The sequence below is a fragment of the Tiliqua scincoides genome, chromosome 4 (assembly GCF_035046505.1).
Source record: "Tiliqua scincoides isolate rTilSci1 chromosome 4, rTilSci1.hap2, whole genome shotgun sequence".
Lineage (NCBI taxonomy): Eukaryota > Metazoa > Chordata > Lepidosauria > Squamata > Scincidae > Tiliqua > Tiliqua scincoides.
The window spans coordinates 93,362,332-93,382,974 of record NC_089824.1 but is presented as its reverse complement, the minus strand read 5'-3'; the positions used below and the strand labels follow the sequence as shown (position 1 = coordinate 93,382,974).

Here is a 20,643-nt window from a genome sequence, read left to right as displayed (position 1 = left end):
CGTCCCCTGGTTCTGGTATTATGTGAGAGGGAAAAGAGCATCTCTCTATCCACGCTTTCCATCCCCTGCAAAATTTTGTATGTCTGAATCATGCCCCCCCCCCCCAGATATTGATCTGTATGGTGCCAGAAAGGGGAGAAAGAGGACAAAACCTGTCAACCTGCAGTGGCTTATCACCTGCTTCACCAGCACACTCTGGTCTCTCAGCAAGGTCAATTAGATTCTGCGAATTAAAAGTGTCCTCTGGTTTACGGTACTAACTAGGACAGGAGGTCTGGTCTAGAGGGTTGAGCCTCCATTTGCCTGAAGATAATATCCGAAGGTCGGCAGTTCGAGGCCACCGGCACCGTGCGACCTTGAAGCAGTTGACAAGCTGAGCCGAGTTATTCCATCTGCTCTGAGCGTGGGAGGATGGAGGCCAGAATGTGCGACCAGATCAAGAAAGAAACATCTGAATGTCATGGTTTCTTGAAAGATAGAACCTTTCAGATTGTAAAAATCCCTACGGGGATTTAAATTTGCCTGCCTATGTAAACCTCCTTGAATAAAGTCCAAGGAGAAATCTGAGGACCAAGAAAGGCAGTATAGAAATACCTGTATTATTATTATTATTAAATATTGTCAGTTGATACACACACACAACCTGCCCAAATAAGGTTAAATGATCCCACAACCCACTGAAGATGCATGGGGTCCTACAAAGTCTCTGCCACTAAGCCAGATCTCCAGACAGAGCAAAATGCCTAGCCTCTGACTTCCAGACTGTTTTGGACCATGTCTCCTTCCCTCTGTCAGCTACTTTTCTTCTGCCTGATCTGGTACCTGGCTCTAGGCCACCATTGACCACATTGCCTCCAGTCCTCTGCTTTTTGCCCATCTAGCCTTGTACGTGACACCAGTCTGCCTACAACCATGCCTTCAGCTTCTGGCTCTCCACTTCATGCCTGTCAACACCAGAATGGAACTCTTTGGCTGTGGTCAGTATCTCAGCTCGGTCAAGGCAGATAATCCAAGTTGGCTCCAAATGAACTGAGGGGCTGATGTGCCCCAATTCAGCTGGTCACTTACCCAGCTCCTCTTATGACCCATCCAGATTCCTGCCCTGGGACCTACCTAACCACTTGTGCCTACCCATCCTGAGCTGTTCTGGTCCTTACACACATAACCTTAGCTGCTACAACTCACACTTTGCAATTTCAATGCCAGAATTTTTTTCCGCAATTAGAGGCAGCAATTCAAATGTCTTTCGACAGGAGAAAATGTATCTTCAATGAAAGTACTCATTTGTGCACTAACATATTCCCAAAGTTCATCTTGTTCTCTTTCCCACTCTCCCAAAAACACTTACATAAATTTTGTTTTGCTGGTATCGCTGGAATAGATTGTGCATGATGGCGCCCTCATGGAGGTCTATCAGTGCTGCCATGTCTTCCAAACCATTTGTGCTTGTAGGCTGCATAGCTGTTACTTTTTGGTGTGTAATTGACCTCTGTTTGTAAGTATATACCTGAAAAAAGAAACAGTTTATTTAAAACGAGTGGTTTGTTTAAATTTGATATTCTAGATTTTGCCTGCAAAATGTCTTGTTTCCCTTCAGAATTGGATAAAAGAACACAAATAATCTCATAGACATAAACCAGGTAGATAAATATTAAAATGTAATGATCTTTGCAGAAGAGTAGCAAGTTGTTTGTATCAGCCAAAACAAAAAACAAATAAGGAAAACCCATACATGACACAATTCCATAATGTAATATTAAGAACCTATTTATTAAGAAAAAGGAAAATAATCAAAAGCACACTAGGAAAGGAATATAAATAAATCTAACATTAGGCCTATAGTTGCTATTTCAAATAAAGATGGACTTTCCCAGTTCAGCCAGAGGTAAATCAAAACAGGAACTTTGTAATACTCTACTCAGGACACTTTGTTCTATGTAACACAGGGGTGCCCAATATGTCGATCGCGAGCTGCCAGTCGATCTCCAGGCGAAATGAGTCGATCGCAGGCTTCTCTCCCGTCCACGCATCCCTATGAGTGAGCCCCTGGCAGGCTTGTGAGCCCAGGGAGTGAGCCCAGGGAGTGAGCCTCTGGCAAGCTCCTCCCTGGGAGAGGAGACGCTGGCAGGCTTCTCTCCCATCCACACATCCCTGGGAGTGAGCCCCATTGACTCTACTGGGGCTGACGTACCTTTCCCCTGTTTTTGCACTGGTATGTATGGAGATCTGCCCCCCCTCAACTTCCATCTGTTGGTTCTGTGTGCAAGGGGTTTTGCACTGGTTTTGCTGTGATATCTATATAGAGATCTTCCCTCCCCCACACCTTTCCCCTGCTTTTGCACTGGTATGTATGGAGATCTGCCCCCCCCAACTTCCATCTGTTGGTTCTGTGTGCAAGAGGTTTTGCACTGTCTTGCTGTGATGTCTATATAGAGATCTTCCCTCCCCCACACCTTTCCCCTGTTTTTGCACTGGTCTGTATAGAGATCTGCCCCCCCCCCCACTTGTATTGGAATTGAGGAAGATCTGGTGAGGAGGTAGATGTGGTGTCAGCAGTGGCCCCTTTAAGGGTAAGGCCTGGGCATCCAGCAGAGTGTGCTGCACAGCTGCAGCCACATGAAGGCAATAGGGCCCTCAGGGATATAAGAGCACCTGAGGCAGGAAGGGCTCCACTTATTTATGTGAGTCAGCCTTTTCCTACATGAAGATCATTAAGTCCAAGTACCGTTCCACCATGACTGATGAACATTTGGAAGTGTGCTTGAGGCTGGCTGTCAGCAGCTACTATCTGACTATGCATCCTTGGCTGATTCACTTCAGTGCAAGTCATCAAAGTAAACTCAAGTCATTACAAAAAATGTTTATAGTTAATTATGTTGTGTTGTGCAATATTGGCTCATGCGGTTATGCAAGGTACACCAACATACATTGTACACATAAATGTTATATGTTATGAGGGCGCGAACATTGTAAAAAAACTCTGGTAGATCTCCGGGCCTTGCTGGGTTTCAAAGTAGCTCTTGAGCCAAAAAAGTGTGAGCACCCCTGATGTAACAGAACCCAGAAAAAAGTCATATTCAGTCATTATTCCCCAATACATACAGGGAACACCTGGGGGGGATGGAATGGAAGCATACTGGATAGCCATTATGCCCCCCCCACTGATGTGCTTGCTAGGGGCGGTCCCAAGACTGTGCATCCAATGCTTCACTACAGAGGGAAGTACTGAACACTGGGAGGATTTCTTGATACAATATGGAACGCTTCTTGTATTTACTGCTGACTGCTGAAGATAAGCAATAAAAGGGGAGTGGATCAAACGGATGTGGCTAGTGTTTGCATTGGCAGAACATGGGCAGGGCTAGCTGATGCACTCCACCGCCCTCCATGAATTCACTGCATGCAGGGAATAGGGATGACAACTATAATTTCATGTTACTGGGCCTATTCACCTTGCCTGAGATTGGGAATAGGCCTTGAGTTTATTCATTCCCCGTCCCTCCCTTTTCCTACTCTCCTCTCTGCAAGTAGAATTCCAGAGGTGGAACACTGTCTACATAGAAGGTGGTCCTTCTCCAACATCCTGCCATGGCAAGGTTACCCAAGGGCAATCCTGAGAGGAGAAACAGCCTGGCAAACCGCCCCCCCCATCCAGCCCCTGGTATTCCACCTGGCACCCCCTTCCCTAACTGCCACCACAGGGTTACCCAAGGGCCAGGAGGAAAGCGGAGACTTAAAAGCCTGTTATGTTAAGGTTATAAGAGATGGAACCTTGGCTTTCCCCAGGTGTGAGCAGGGTGCACAAACACAGCATACACAGCAGAGTCCTTTAAATGCAGCAGTTGTATTATAGAGCAAGGGTTTTCACAAGTAGAGTAGTCAGTAAACAGTCCAAGTCATATACAATGAGCAGTCAGTTCAGTATTAACAAATCCAATTCAGCTTTCCACAATACACAGTCAAAGTTCAGTCCACAGTCAGTAACATATACATACATAAATCTAGCCTCCAAAGTCTCAGGCAACAGTTCAACAGTTGTCTCCTACTACTGCACTGGAGGTTCAGCAGACTAACCCTTAAGTAGTCTGAATAGCCAATCAGTGTAGGTTCACTTACACCCAGGGTGTGGTAGTCACAGGTGCTGGTTGATTCAGCTGACTCAGCAGCCTGCACCTGTCCCTGAACCAATTTGTTAGCTGTGTCTCTGGCTTTTACAGAGCACTGAGCTAACATGTTAGATTTAAGAGTGTAACATGGAAAGAACTGGCCTTAGGTTTTTATATTTATTGCTTTTATTTTCATTGAAGATTGTTGTTTGAAGGCTTTGGTGAAAACCCGTGTGAGATTAATCTGAAAAGTGGATGACCACCAACACCACCACCACGCTAATTAACATGGCTGTTTAGAGTTTCCTTCAGACAATCAACCATCTAGTTTTCATTGAAAGTATCTGCCTTTCTTCAAACTTGGCAATCTTCTCTACCTTAGACCCTGATAGATATCCCAACTTGAAAGGAAAACTCATGCCTATGAAACTCATGCCACAGTGTAATCAGGTAGTTGCTGCAGAATATAAGAGGGTGGGCCAAACAAGGCCGCCCTGCCTTCTCAAGGTGTCCTGGTTACAATCCCTCGCCCCTTACCTTCCTGTCACAATTGTCAAAATTTATCCTTTCATGCTTCCTCATCCCCCTACCCCCAACATCCATTTCTCTCTTGGCTGTCTGATGAGTTTTTTTCCAGCAGACAGAAGAGGAAGAAAGCAAACCTGGATAAGTCTATGACATTTTTGGCATTCCTCCAGAAGTAAGATTTAACCTAGAAGCTGCAGGTTAGCTGGTTATAGGATTTATGCCCTGCCTTTCTACACAAATTTCCTTAAGACAGCTCAACAATCAATAAAAGCAATAAAATACAAGCCCCCAAAACAGTAAGACTGGAAAGATTGAAACAGCAGATAAAACAGCAGCTTAAAGTTGCTGTTCACCCTTCCAACAAGTTTTTTTTTTTCCTTGTTCTCTCTCACTGCCTACCAGCTCAACCCTATAGATCTCTATTCAGAAGTAGGCCTTACTCAGTTCAGTGGAACATTATCCCAGGTAAATATGTACAGGACTGCTGTCTATGGGCCCAATCCTATCCAACTTTCTAGAGCCGGTACAACCGCAATGAAGCCCTGAGGAAAGGGAACAAATGTTCCCTTACCTGGAGGAGGTCTCCATGACTGTTCCCCTACTGCAGGATTTAGCAAATGTCTCGTAGTCACAGCTTCACCAACACTGGAAAATTGGACAGGATTTGGCCCTAAATCTGCAATCCGATGCACATACCTGGGAGTAAGCCACACAGAACATAGTGAAACCTACTTCTGAGTAAACACACACAGAATGTGTTGCAACTCTTGAAAATGAACGTCATATTATGTACGGTATTTTATTACAGCCTAAAGTTTACTCATCACAGCGGTTTATGCATGTAACACAGGAGCCTAAGGCCTGCTACATGACTAGAGCAATGAACCATCTCACTTATCATTCTGTTGCCTTTTTCTTCATTTAATTTTAATGCAAACAAGTTTAAAGGTACATCACTACAATAACTACCCCGTATTACTATTCTCCTCTGTCTGATACTCCTTCTGAATTTCTGGCTATAATTGGTTAGAGGTATTTTTCCTAGTATTTACCTAACAACAACAAAGTACACTTCTGGTGATCATATCATCCTTGGGCACCAAGTTCCACAAGCTAATTATACATTATGTGAATGTTTGCTTTAGTTTTAAAACTTGCTGGCTAATTATTTTACTGTTTGACTATAGTTCACATAAATAGTTGCCAGACTCTAATGATGTCCAAATACAAAAACACGCTACATAAAGGAGAACCTATATATATATATATATATGACAGACCCATTGCAAATAATTTCCAGTGACCTCAAAGTAATTTTCCTAATTAGTTTTTAAAATGTCTATTCCTGCATATATTTGTAAAATACAACTTATATATGAGTTGCTGGTAAAATACGTAGCCAACACAACCTGGCACTCTTATGGACTATAATATAATTACCCTTAAGACCTGAGAAATTCAAATACTGTGGTGACTGGGAGGTTTTAATAACATGGAACGTTAAATAAAAAACCTTTCAAAAATACTTTCTAAACTGTTTATAAAACTTTATTCTGATGTAAGGATTGTAAATAACTGGCAAATGTAACTATTTGTGAACATCTGACAATTGCCAACACAGGCTATTAATTCCATTTTTAAAAAATAAAAAAATGGAGCACTACAATGCAAGATTCTGGCTGCTGGGGGAACACCTTCCAATCTAAAATGCTTCTCCAATAAATATTAGGTAAAGCTCATAAAATGATAGACTAGTTCAGGAAGTATTGTGAATTGAGAAACACCAACAAGCTGCACCATAAGCAAAAATAAAGAGGTAATCCCAAGAAATTAATTATGGGTTGCATTCAAACCAAGGGCCCAATCCTATCCAATTTTTCAGGCCAATGCAGCTGCAATGCAGCCCCAATGTAAGGGAACAAATAGGTAATGTCTATTACATTGGCACCATGTTACTATTAACTACAAGGGAGGAGAGCTTCCCAGAACCAAGACTTGCCAAAGCTCATACTAGGGATGTTGGAAGGAGAACAGTAAGAAGACTCTGAGAAGCTTCTTAAGTGGGGAAAAAGCAAAACACTATCAACTCTGTTTCTCAAAAGCCTGCTACCATTATATTTCTGCCTGAGTTGAAATAGTGTTTGCAGAGCAACAATCAGAAACCTGGCATAGGCTCCCTTTCCCCCTGCTGAGTTCATTTCCTGGAAAGGACAGCCCAAAGCATCCACACTCTGCTGAACCAGATCCACACAAGCTAGACAACCTACCATTCTTCCTGGGCAACATTTTTGATTTAGAAGATTATCCCAAAAGAGCAGGTATACATTCATACTCTCTCCCACTCATCCACACTTTCTTTGAGCTGTTGGTTCTAACAAAATACTATATTATAGTACAGAGTTTGGGGAAAGTTTTGTTACTACAAAATGTCCAAAGGCAAAGGTACTAGAAGTGACCATCCAAGTTGGGGGGGACGGGGGACACTCACATAGACACAAACTTATGGTACAACCTTCAAACATCCAGCCAAGCATCCATTATCTTTTTATAGGACTATAGTTTTCATATTCAGTGTGCAGGTCTCAAAGTTCAGTATTGAGGCAACCACCACTACCTCAAAGGAAAGGGTATGGTACACATTATGTACATCTTTAAATATCTTCCTACACATGTGATTTAGGAGAGAGCTAAAATTACAGGCTGTGGAATGCAGAGAGAACAATGTTAAACCAGAGTCTTACAAAAGCATAAGGATACACAGCTTCGCCCCTCATTTCTTTAGACTGCAATCTTATAAAGATTTACTTGGAATTAGTACAACTTACTAATGAGTAAATGTACATAAGATTAGGTTGTACGATATAAAAACTTTAATATGGAAGAGAAAATGAATACTTAGCCATCAAAAGCATTTAGTACCCACCAATGTAAATATATAAACAGAATTTTTGAGGCTTTGTTTGAGTTTGCAATGAGTACACATTATCAGGAGGTGTATGGGCACATTATGGGCAGGAGGTCTGGTCTAGAGGGTTGAGCCTCCATTTGCCTGAAGATAATATCCGAAGGTCACCGGCACCGTGCGACCTTGAAGCAGCTGACAAGCTGAGCCAAGTTATTCCATCTGCTCTGAGGATGGAGGCCAGAATGTGCGACCAGATCAATGAAAGAAATATCTGAATGTTGTGGTTTCTTGAAAGATAGAACCTTTCAAATTGTAAAAATCCCTACGGGGATTTAAAAATTGCCTGCCGATGTAAACCGCCTTGAATAAAGTCCGAGGAGAAATCTGAGGACCAAGAAAGGCGGTATAGAAATACCTGTATCATCATCATCACCACCACCACCACCACAGCAGCTCCAACAGCTCTATCACATATGCAGGAACACAGTATTATAGTTAAAATGTTTGTATTGTTATTGATAATAATTATATTCCGCTTCTCAACAAAAAAGATGATAAAGCGGATTACGGAGAAAACAAAACAACTAAGACATAAATACAGTTGTTCAACTCAAAGATGCAATACACATACACACAGCTCACCATTCTTGAAATAGTGTAAGAAGTTACCCAGGTCAGACACTGATAAAGAGGCCACACCCATCAGAGAAGACCCACACCTGAACTCTCAGCACTGGTGGCAGTGCTAATATCTAATGGGACAACACAGGGGGCATCATGCTATGTGTAGGATTTTGGGGACTGGTTCCAGTACATGCACAAAGTATAAGCAACGGAACTTTCAAACTTGATTAAGGATTAACTTTTCCCTGCCCAGTTTCCTAAGTCTTACTCCAGCTTGTTCAGTCACAAACCCCACTTGTTTTGCAGTCATGTGTTCCTAAATTATAAATTTCATCTTCCATACCAACCTAGGCTGGGTTGTTCAAATGGCTGTGAGTCTGTTCTGATAACTCACTATATACAATGAAAATTCCAGATTTTACCAGTTTCTTGTGTATTTCCCACCTTTTTGGACCTTTCTAGAACCTCAGCGGTGTTTGGGATGCCTCAACATCTTGAGAGACTGCAGAGCCATCCGCAAGGAGTAGCCACTGTCACTTTATTGAGCACGTTGTTTTTCCTCAACTAATCAAAAAATAAATAACTTGACTTTGAGGCAGTGCATTGGACTTTAAAGCCCATCCAATTACCAAGAGCAGGAGATTCAGAAGCTCATGTGATCCCCAAATAATCAATCCCACAAGCTATAACAAGCAAACTCAAGTCCTGTCCCACCACCACATGTTGCTCAGGACAGGTCAGTCTTCAATAGGAGCTTCTGCTTCACAAAAGGCTTGCCAGCTCACTATGCTGCACGTGTCAACATAGAGACCACAATACTGGAACAATGTGAGCAATAAGGGTAGAGATTGTACCGAGTTAGCTGCATCAGGATTTTGCTTTGCTTCCAGTTTGCCTTTTAAAAGATTTGCCAACTTTTGCCCCGCTTCTCATTTTGCCAGCCTTGCTTCTCCTGACCCTTCTCCATTCATTGGTTTCATTCCTCAGCTTTTCATTAAACTTCTTTTACTGTTCTACTTTCCTGGAACCTTTTCATTCAGGAGGGAGTGGATCGCCACAACTCTCAGACCACTGCATTCCACTATTGCCTGGTTTTAAGGGCTTGCCGGATTTGCAGGCTCTCTGTTAACTTGGGAGAGAGGCTACCCCAAGGTGGCCTCTTTCCGTCTGGACTTCCGAGCTTTTTGTGGTGGCAGCAAACACCTACTTTTTCCAGTTATTCACAGATTAACACATAGACGAACACATAGACATAGACATAGACGAACACATAGACGAACAGGCCTTGCTGAGGGAGAGTCAGCATGGCTTCTGTAAGGGTAAGTCTTGCCTCACAAACCTTATAGAATTCTTTGAAAAGGTCAACAGGCATGTGGATGCGGGAGAACCCGTGGACATTATATATCTGGACTTTCAGAAGGCGTTTGACACGGTCTCTCACCAAAGGCTACTGAAAAAACTCCACAGTCAGGGAATTAGAGGACAGGTCCTCTCGTGGATTGAGAACTGGTTGGAGGCCAGGAAGCAGAGAGTGGGTGTCAATGGGCAATTTTCACAATGGAGAGAGGTGAAAAGCGGTGTGCCCCAAGGATCTGTCCTGGGACCGGTGCTTTTCAACCTCTTCATAAATGACCTGGAGACAGGGTTGAGCAGTGAAGTGGCTAAGTTTGCAGACGACACCAAACTTTTCCGAGTGGTAAAGACCAGAAGTGATTGTGAGGAGCTCCAGAAGGATCTCTCCAGACTGGCAGAATGGGCAGCAAAATGGCAGATGCGCTTCAATGTCAGTAAGTGTAAAGTCATGCACATTGGGGCAAAAAATCAAAACTTTAGATATAGGCTGATGGGTTCTGAGCTGTCTGTGACAGATCAGGAGAGAGATCTTGGGGTGGTGGTGGACAGGTCGATGAAAGTGTCGACCCAATGTGCGGCGGCAGTGAAGAAGGCCAATTCTATGCTTGGGATCATTAGGAAGGGTATTGAGAACAAAACGGTTAGTATTATAATGCCGTTGTACAAATCGATGGTAAGGCCACACCTGGAGTATTGTGTCCAGTTCTGGTCGCCGCATCTCAAAAAAGACATAGTGGAAATGGAAAAGGTGCAAAAGAGAGCGACTAAGATGATTACGGGGCTGGGGCACCTTCCTTATGAGGAAAGGCTACGGCGTTTGGGCCTCTTCAGCCTAGAAAAGAGACGCTTGAGGGGGGACATGATTGAGACATACAAAATTATGCAGGGGATGGACAGAGTGGATAGGGAGATGCTCTTTACACTCTCACATAATACCAGAACCAGGGGACATCCACTAAAATTGAGTGTTGGGCGGGTTAGGACAGACAAAAGAAAATATTTCTTTACTCAGCGCGTGGTCGGTCTGTGGAACTCCTTGCCACAGGATGTGGTGCTGGCGTCTAGCCTAGACGCCTTTAAAAGGGGATTGGACGAGTTTCTGGAGGAAAAATCCATTATGGGGTACAAGCCATGATGTGTATGTGCAACCTCCTTATTTTAGGAATGGGTTAAGTCAGAATGCCAGATGTAGGGGAGAGCACCAGGATGAGGTCTCTTGTTATCTGGTGTGCTCCCTGGGGCATTTGGTGGGCCGCTGTGAGATACAGGAAGCTGGACTAGATGGGCCTATGGCCTGATCCAGTGGGGCTGTTCTTATGTTCTTATGATTAACCGGTAAGAAGAGTGAAGTGGAGAGCAAGGGAGAAGGGTACCATCACTAACTGCTAAATGCTGTGTCCATTTGCCCTCTGTCCTTTCCTTACAAGCAGCCAACTTGAGGAAAAAACCTGTTCATATGTTTATGTTCATACAAGAGTTATGAGATGGTGATTCTTTTTAGAAAAGAAAAATTGCAATTTATTTTCATGGAAGACAAGCTTCAGTCTTGTGCAAGTCTATGTATGTTACACTTGCGCACACAAGGAGACTGTTCACACGAACAGTGTGTTGTGTAAATCTACAAATGGTGTACATTCTGAACTCAGCTTTTTCCCCAGATGTTTTTGTCCTAAGTTCTTCCTCGGCTCCTACTTCCAAGCTTCACATTGATAGCTATTCTCTCTTAATTATGTTTTTCAGCTTTTTCTAATTAGACACACAGTGGGTGGCAACAATAAGGAAACGCCAATAGAAACAGCTGGACGAAAACATCAGCTGAAGAGTTAGAGCAGTAGAACAGAAAACTGGGCTCACTCTGAAAACCCATAACCAATTAATTTCTGGGATACTACAACATGTTGTGGGTTCTTACTAGATGCTGTACGCAGGTGGCACACCACAATGGTGATGCCGGGGCTCAGCCAGTAGGAGGCAGTATTTTTTCATCTGTGGTGACATCCTTCAGTCTCGGAAGACTATGGTATCGCGCTCTGAATAGTGTTCTGGAACAGAGTGTCCTCTCCAGTGCGCGAAGCCTGGGTAAAGTAGATATGGAGGATAGACTGTTTCCCATGCAGCAAATCCTCCCTCTCCACGTCGCTGAAATGGTCCAATGGAAAGGTAGAAGCCAATATGGTTGGTTCCAGCGGCGTCGCAGGAGTTGCCAGAACGTGACTGTGTTCAGCCATGAACTGCCTCAGGGACTCTGGCTCCAGATTTTGCCTCGAGGTTGACTCCTGAAGCCTTTTCCATAACTGGATGTAGCCACAAGGCAGTGGAGGTTTAGGATCAGAGTTTTCCTTCTCTCCGATGAGCTGCCTTCCCAGGCTAACGAGTCCCATCTACCTGGTGGCTGTTTAGTCCCCTCTAAGTACAGCCAAACTGAGGGCCTATTCTTATCCCCAGCCCCCAGGGGATCTTACTACATAGCAGGTAACTAAAGCATACAGAATATGCTTTAGACCAGTAACATCTATGGTGATGCTGCACCATTCACTAGATCAGTCCAAATAGCTGTCTAAGATTCTATTCAGTTTATGCAGAGTGAGCAGCCAGCTCCTATTAGGTTCCAAAGTGTTAAAAGGGTAGAGAATCAGACAACTTGATGTTTTATAAACATCAAGAAATCATCAAATTAATATCTTCAACCGGAAATGAAGCTAGGTCCATATTGTATATATCAGGTGGCTGGGTTTGCAGAAAAGTTTAGTAAGCATGTTTATCTACATCAGCGATTTTCAATCGTTTTCATCTTAGGGCACACTGACAAGGTACTAACATTGTCAAGGCACGCCACCAGCTTTTTGATAATTGACAAGGCACCCCATGCTGCTGGTGGAGGGGCTAACATTTCCCAATGGCCCTAAAAATAAATGACCCTCCCCCAAATTTTCACAGCACACCTGCAGACCATTCATGGCACACTGGTTGAAACTCGCTGATCTACATGTTCCCTTCCTTCCTTTTTTAATGAATCCAGTCTGGTCTTCTCATGAACACAAGACATAGGGCCTAGTTGGAGAAATTCTAAAGTCTTCATGATGGCAGCGCAAGTTATGGTCCTTTGGGTATCATCAAGGAACATAACTGAGTAAGAGTTACATGTATTTATGCTATTTCACACTGTCCCTTATTTCTGAAAGGAGAATCTTCCTTATGTCCCTGCTTATGTTCCTCTTTAGTTAAGCAAACCACACCTACTCTGCTGCACTGATCACTCACTAATCATGAGGAAGGGGAAAGAGAAAAAATCCTTCCACACAGTAAACTAGGATGAAAAGGATATCCCAGACTAAAAGTCTTCTTGACAGACTTCTATAGTCCTCTGTATTCCGGGGACTTGGCGATTTTTTTTTTTTTGGTACAATAATATGAGCTTTCACCTGCAGTCGGAAGTGGTACAAGGTTTACTTAATACTTAATAATTGGGCCCATTGGCGTCACTATGGGGGGGTGGGGGTAAGGGATGCACCGGGTGATGCGCAAGGGGGGTGATGTGCACTGGGGGATGACGCACTAAAATTGCAGTTTTAGGAGCAACCCCATCATGCCATACATTGTTGGATGCAGAATTCCCAGAGGAATGCAAAGCAAAAAAACCAGAGTGAAATAGCTCCTTTCCTTCAAAAGTTATGGCCAAGAAACAGGAAAGAAAAAATGCATGGAGCCCTATGAAAAGTGAAACCGAGCCATATCGTGCGTTTACTCATGAGTAGGCGAACTTGCCTTAGTGCGTCGGAAAGGGCAGGCTGAGGGGACTCCAAGGACATAAGAATGGACCCGATTCAATGAATGCAACCCCCAAAAAACACCCAAGAAGGAGGTCTCTAACTCCCAGCTGCGAATGTATGAGCCCTATGGAAAGCGAAACAGCCTCACTGTTGTGTTTACTCATGAGTAGGCAGACGTGCCTTGGCTTGTGATCAGACCAGGCAAAGGGGAATGCGAGGACACCAGAATGGTTCCGATCCGATGGAACTGGAGTGCAACAAATGTAGTCCCCTGTCCCCCCGACTAAAAAGGGCTTTAAAAAAAAGAGGCTTGAACTGTTAAGAGGAATGTTTTCTGTTTTGCACTTGAAAAGCCAGGTGGGTCTTTATCTTGATATGCTTGAAATAGAAGAACTTTAAACTGGGCACTGTGGAGGGCTGGAAATCTCACTGATTCTTTTTTTTTTGGGGGGGGGGGTGTTATTGCAAGCAGACTACAGAGAAAATTCACTTGGTGGAACAGTGCTGGCTTCCCCTTATTTAATTATTTATTTTATTTTAATTTAATTATAATTATTTATTTTAATTTGCTTGATGATGTCACTTCTGGCCATGACATCACTTCCAATGGGTCCTGGACAGATTGTCATTCTAAAAAGTGGGTCCCGGTGCTAAAAGTTTGAGAACTGCTGCAATAAGGTGTTAGTAAGTTGACACGGGGTGTGTGTGTGAGACTACAAGTTTTCACAATCATTAAAATCAGAGTTTAGAGGAATAACACCACCATGTTATATATCAATCAATGCGTAATTTCATGCAGAATGCAATGAAACAAACCACATTGAAATATCCGTGTTCTATCAAAAAGTAAAGCCAAATAACCAGTGGGGGCGGGGCGATGGTTCATCACCACGCCCACCACCTGGGGTGTTGCCCCGCCCACTGCTTGGGGTGACACAAATCCTAGTGATGCCACTGATTGGGCCTGACGGTCAAGCTATATGTTGTATAGGAAATCAATGAACAGATCAATGAACAGATTTATTTTTTTATAAAAGCAATGGGGGGAGAGATTTGTAATAGAACCATGGCACACTGGGGTGGCCATTGCACCAATTTCCTGATGCAAATACACCCCCTGAAAAGCTGCTATTAGCTGTGCTAGAAAGTAGTGCAAAAAACGAGTCAAAGCAGTTTTGTGTCATTCTGTGTCCAAAAGGTACATACTTTTCCACTACACAAACATACAGGTAAACAAACAAACTTCCTGTATGGTGTGTTGAATACCCGTTATTTCTATGCAGTAAGGAGTTTATGGTGTTTTCTGACATCAATTTATTTTGACTGAGCTAAGCTGTCGCAACTCTGAGAGTTTGCCTTACAGATAGCTCTCTCTCCTCCACTCACGCAGCACTCCTACTTGGGTCATTTCAACCTCACCAGCTTCAACATTGCTCAGACATCTTCAGATAACTTGTGGTCAGCATATCAGCCAAGTTTGTTGCTGGGACTGGTTCCAAAGACTGTAGTATACACTTATGAAGAACAGAGAGTTTGGATTTGTCTACAATACAAACAAAAATTCATATAGTAATTTAATTAAATCTCCACAACTTGCTGCCTATCAAGATGAGCGTAGTCCACCAATCATATAGAGTGCCTTGAAATCTCTCCTGGTTTTGCTGCATGTCTCTAAGAGCAAGAGGATGGTCAAATTCTTGGCAGGCCACAACATGGACTGTGCTTGACTTGGTAGGTCACAAGTTAAGCAGATTTGCTCCATTTCAAGTTAATTATTTTATGCAAGGTAAGGGTAAGGGTGTGTGTGAGAGAGAGAAAGAGAGAGATATAATAAAAATGTCTCTAAATTGAAAAGAACCTGATATATATTTTTCAAGGAAGAGGATATATTGGTCTAGGACTTGTGGGATGCATTTTATGGTACCACATTATTCATTAAAGGCTGGTTCAACTGCATTTCAAATCCTTTACAATTCAGCAGTGTGATTTTCATTGCATTTTATGGCCTGCTTAGTCAGGCAGTTTCTGAATATATTTATGTCATGACTGCCGTCAGAGGCCAGAATATCTCATTTGTCTGGTGAAGTGAGCAAGGTTTTTCTTCATATTGACTGTGAATGCCAATACAGGAAACCCTCCATTTAACAGGCTGTGGAAATAACAAATATTGCCTGCTTCTTTAAAACTGGTCATAGATCAGCAATTTTCAACTTTTTTACACGTCACAGCACACTCACAAGGTACTAAAATTGTCAAGGCACACAATCAGGTTTTTGACAATTGGCAAAGCACACCATGCTGCCAGTGGGGGGGGGGGGTTCACATCCTCCACTGGCCCTACTAATAAATGATCTTCCCTCAAATTCCTGTGGAGCACTCACGGCACACCAATGTGCCATGGCATAGTGGTTGAAAATGGCTGTCATAGATGCTTTGTGAATGTGCTGATAAGCAGTTTGTGCATTGTCATAAATGCATTCGGATTTAATGGATAATCCTAGAGTTTTTTGCCAAGTAATTTTTGTTTTTAGAAGGCAGGTAGTCAGGATCAGATTAAGGTGAGAGAATGTAGACCTATATTCAAGGCTTTGAGTCTTAGAATCAAAATGATGAAATAAAAAAATTTAATGCAGCATTGGAAACTTGTGAAATCTCTTCGATTGAATATTCTAAATCAAAAGCATTTCCAAATACTCTTGCCCAAATTCTTCTTCAGAATGATCAATTTAAAGTAGGGGAATGCATTAAATGACTCAACTGATTCACTCCAAGTCTTTCAAATATAGCAGCTGCCCAGGCCATAAGAGGAGTCCACTATGTTTGTTGGTAATTTAATGAGAGCATTGTTTAGAGGAGAATTAAGAAATCTGAAAAGAAAGGAAAAAATTAAGAAGAGGTAGCTGCAACCACTGATGGAAGAAATAACAGTGACCTCTGGTGAACATGAATGCCTTTCAGTCAACATTTGGCTAGTCATCTCTAAATCCACAAAGAGTTCAAGTTCAAACAATCCAAAGAACCATCCGCTCCTACATGATCCCCCTCATCCTTAAATCTGCTGTGGAGGAGCTGCTCTGCATCCCATTCAATCTGAGGTGCAACTCAGAGGAATGTCAGATAGGGCCTTCTCAGCTGTGGCATCCAAAGCCTGCAACACCATCTCCTGAGAAGCTTGCATAGCTCCTTCTCTGTCAGCTCCTTCAAAATTAGTGTGACTACATTGTTGGGGGTGTTATGTGTAAAACCTGGGCTCAGTCTGAGGAGGACCTGAGGGAAAACTGCTGCAGGAGAGGAGGCTGCAGTACCAGTGGAGGGAAGGTAGAGGCTGCTGTGTGCAGAGGCCTATAAAAGGGGCTGCACAAGCAGAGAGCTGGGTTAGACCACCAGGGAAGAGCTGCTGTGAGGAGCCTTGGAGAGCAAGCTCTGTGGAGGAAGAAAGATCACCAGGCGAGCTGGGAGAGGAGTTGAGAGCAGAGCTGAAACCTGAGAGCTGAGGAGAGAGAGCTGCAGCAAGGAGCCCCTGAGAGAGCCACTGAGAACCAGGGAGCAACCAGCCAGCCTTTGCCTCAAGTTCTGCTGCCTCCTGCCTGCCTAGTGCCTGCCTCAGGTCCTCACTCAATCAGGGAATTTGGAACCTGTTATCATTTGGAAAATGTTATCATTTTGGTTCAGGTTCCATTCCTCACAATAAAAGCCTTGAACTTACGTTGGTTTCAGTGGTCTCTGTCAATCCTGCATAACAGGAGGGAGGGGGCTTTTAGTTGTCCCTGAACTTCAGCCTTTAAGCTCCACGGACTCAAATGTTATGTTTATTTGCTGCCTTTTAAATAAATTTTTAACATTCAATTGCTTGTTTTACATTTTGACTGCACAATGCTTTGGGGGCATTTGCCAAAAAGCAGCCTAAATAAAATATCCAGTTGCATGGGAGACTGTGACACATATTCCTCTGAAACAATGCATTGTCTGCCAGTACCATGTTCCAAGAAGGCCAAGAATCTCTTCAGTTAGGTAAAAAATCTAGGTCAATTCTACGCCTGGCAACTTTTCTTGTAATTCAAAACTAGTTTCTTCCTCCAGATCACAACCAAAGACTGGCTCAAAACCAAAAACTAAATTATTGGGTGTGATAGGTTTCTTTTCTGAATGAACAGCTTTAGGGTATAATGCTTTCCTCATGTTTTTGCACACAACCTCAAAGCCTCACAGTTCTGAAAGCTGGCTGTCAAGATTTCTGAACATGGAGCAATGTGATGTGGGAGAAGAGGAGGAGCAACATGCAAGCCACACGGCACCTCCTTTTTCTTCACCATATCTAATATACCAGGAAGCATCCAGTCTACACAGGATCTCCTTCTAGTCTTAAACAAACCAGAGGTGCTTTAGAAAAAGGACAATAGTTCCTTAGTAGGATGCATGCTTTGCAAGCCGAAGGCCCAGGTTGAATTCTGAGCTGTTCAAAACCCACTGTCTGGTAGATATGTACATCCCCCCCAAAGTGTCACTCCAAATCAACACTGCAAGACCAAAGCCAACCACAGGAAACAGATTTTTCTCCTAGTGTCATAGTTACATGTACACAAACTATAACCCTCAGTCACTAGTAATATTCCTAAAAGCCACCATGTGAATGGCACGTGGCTGTTTCTCAAATGCTGTATGAAGCAATTCATTTGTTCTTCCACTACAACAACATAGCCCAAAGCTTTATGACACAGACCACACTGTTATGCACCCCACACCTCCTGAATGGTGGGGCCTTCAAAAGACATTGGTTCAGCTTCCTCTGGGTGAGAGGGCACTCAGGTGTCTCTGTAATATTTGCTTCATTTACAATTATACAAGCAGAACTACAGGTCCAGCCTATTTATACACGGATTTTTTATACACAGATTTGACTCAACACTAATGGCCCCTGCAAATGAGAAGGAATGTGCTGATTCCTGGAGAAGGGGAAAAATGCATCCCTTTAAAATCAGTTTTAAAACCTGAACAGTCCTTCAACAATAGCCTCCTTAATGAGAGAGGGGGGGGCAGCTGGCTGACAATCAATCAATCCTTCTCTCTCCATCGGACCCCTTCCTTCCCCGAGTGAAAGAAATGTGATTGCTTTGTATTGGTGAAGGGAGGGGCTGAGTGAAGTGCTGATGGATTGTCTTCTTAATGACTATTATCTTAGAGTCAAAAGGTCAGCAAGGTTGTTTTTAAATCACTGGAGCAAAGAAACTTTTTTTAAAAATTGATTTGCTATAGTGCACTTTTTGCCATCCACCTGAGTGCTTGGAACGGAACCCACGCGAATAATTAGTCTCAGCCTGTACAGTGGAAATAAACAGACATTTCTCCAGCAGCTCTCTGAAAGCAACTTGTGCAATTCCACCCCCACAAGTCTGAACCTACATTTCTGGCTGACTCCAGCTCTTTTTCTCTTCTTCTCCCAGGGCCAAATTATACAAGTGTATTAACGGCACTTCAGAGGCATGCTTCCAGTTGGACATGGTACATGGAGGTACATGGTACATGGAGGGAAACACCTACGTGGTACATTCTGCATTCCTAGTTAGAAGAGGGGCAGGTGGGGAGGGAGAAATTTCATCTTCCCCCTTCACTATACCTCCTCCCCAAAACTACCCTGCTGAAAGTGCCATTGACCTTTATAGTGGTAATTTCACTTTGGGAGCAAATGGCTGCTTCAGCAGGGCGACTTTGGGGAAGAAACAGTGCAGGCGGAGAAGAGAACCCCCCCCCCCCACACACACACACTCTCCATTTCTAATTGCCACCCTGCACAGTTGCAGTTTTTTAAAGGGACTTCCAATTGGAAGCATACTTCCAGAGTATTTTTACATGCTCACATGGTTTGGCCCTAAGTCTCGATTTCAAAGTCCAAAACGCATCACCCACTAGTCTGAACTATTAGCTAGCAATCCAACTAACAAAGAAATGGTTAGCCATCAGTTGCAACACCATTATTTTCATGCAGAAGGTCCCTGGTTCAATTCTCTCTCTAGAACAGTAATTTTCAACTTTTTTCATCTCACAGCACACCGACAAGGTACTAAAATGGTCAAGGCACACCACTGGTTTTTTGGCAATTGTCAAGGCACACCATGCTGTTGGTGGGGGGCTCACATCACCCAATGGCCCTACTAATAAATGACTTTCCTCCAAACTCCCACGGCACACCTGCAGACCATTCATGGCACGCCAGTGTGCCATGGCACAGTGGTTGAAAATGGCTGCTCTAGAAGAACCTCAGGAAACAGACTGAGAAAGGCTATTCTTTTGTGTCAAAAGAGAGAACTGAAAGTCAAGTACTAGACAATACTAGGCTAGATAGACTGATAGCCTAACAAGACACTGGGCAGCAGGACAAGTTCATAAGAATTAAGCATGATATACTGTATCCCACAATTTACTCCATTTGTATGCCCAGTTTTTACAAATTCTCTAAAAAAATTCATGTATGAATTGTGTATGAAAAACACAAAGGAAAAGTTGTCTTGAAGTAATTTTTGATGTGGAAGGCCAGCAAAATCATCTTAGGAAAACTCCTGGGACTGTGAGGAATGCAGTCTAGAAAGTAATTGTAAATAAAAGGAAGCATTATCAATCCAAAAGGGGGGAAAGGAACCTGGCATACAGAGCAAAGGTAAATCCCTCTGGTTCAAAAAATATATATGTATATAAGCCATTCGTGAGTCCTTTATCCTCACAAATCTGTGGAATCTGAAACCCTTAAAAGCCCCCTGTCTACATTCCTTGAAATAATAAGGGTTAAACTTGAGTTCAACAGGAAATATGGTTAGATTATCCAAGCATGTTACTGAGAACACTTTAAAGTTAGAAGAAACTGATTAAAATCAGGCCATCTCTTCTGATTGGCTAATGCAAGAGCAAAGGTTGTGAGATAGTCAGCAAGACACTCTTTTAAATAGCATCACTCTTGACATGCATTCCCATATTCCTTTTCAATTATCCCCCAAGCAAATTTTACAATAAGAATGAACAAAAGTTTTCCTTGAAGTTTGTGCCTAAACATTTCACATCAGTCCAGAGAAAATACTTTACACTGAATGTTTATGGCCAAAGAATCCTGCAACTGAAACCCAAGATATGGCAAAGAAAAACCTATTCAGTTATTCCCATTATACCTCTATGGTGTCACAGCCTCGCATTTCCCAAAGCAACAATATTGCTTTCACTTAACATGGTAAGTCCCAAACCTTTCATTGAGGGGGCTGTCAGGGAAACGGGTAGAGTGTGTCCCCGGAGAAGGTAAGCTGACCAAGGAGAGTAGCATCTAGTGGTTAGTATGCACACACTCTTTCCTGCTTCAAATTTTCCTTTCACTGTA

At 43.0% G+C, this 20,643-nt stretch overlaps 1 protein-coding gene across 1 annotated transcript in view; it reads right to left on the bottom strand.

The window, feature by feature from the left end:
- The window catches only part of MYO10 (myosin X), a 204,120-nt gene that overhangs the window by 107,229 nt on the left and 76,248 nt on the right, over positions 1-20,643 (bottom strand). The window contains exon 3 of the mRNA XM_066623777.1: positions 1,349-1,507. Coding sequence (XP_066479874.1) covers positions 1,349-1,507 — 159 coding nt within the window. The remainder of the gene's footprint in view (positions 1-1,348; positions 1,508-20,643) is intronic.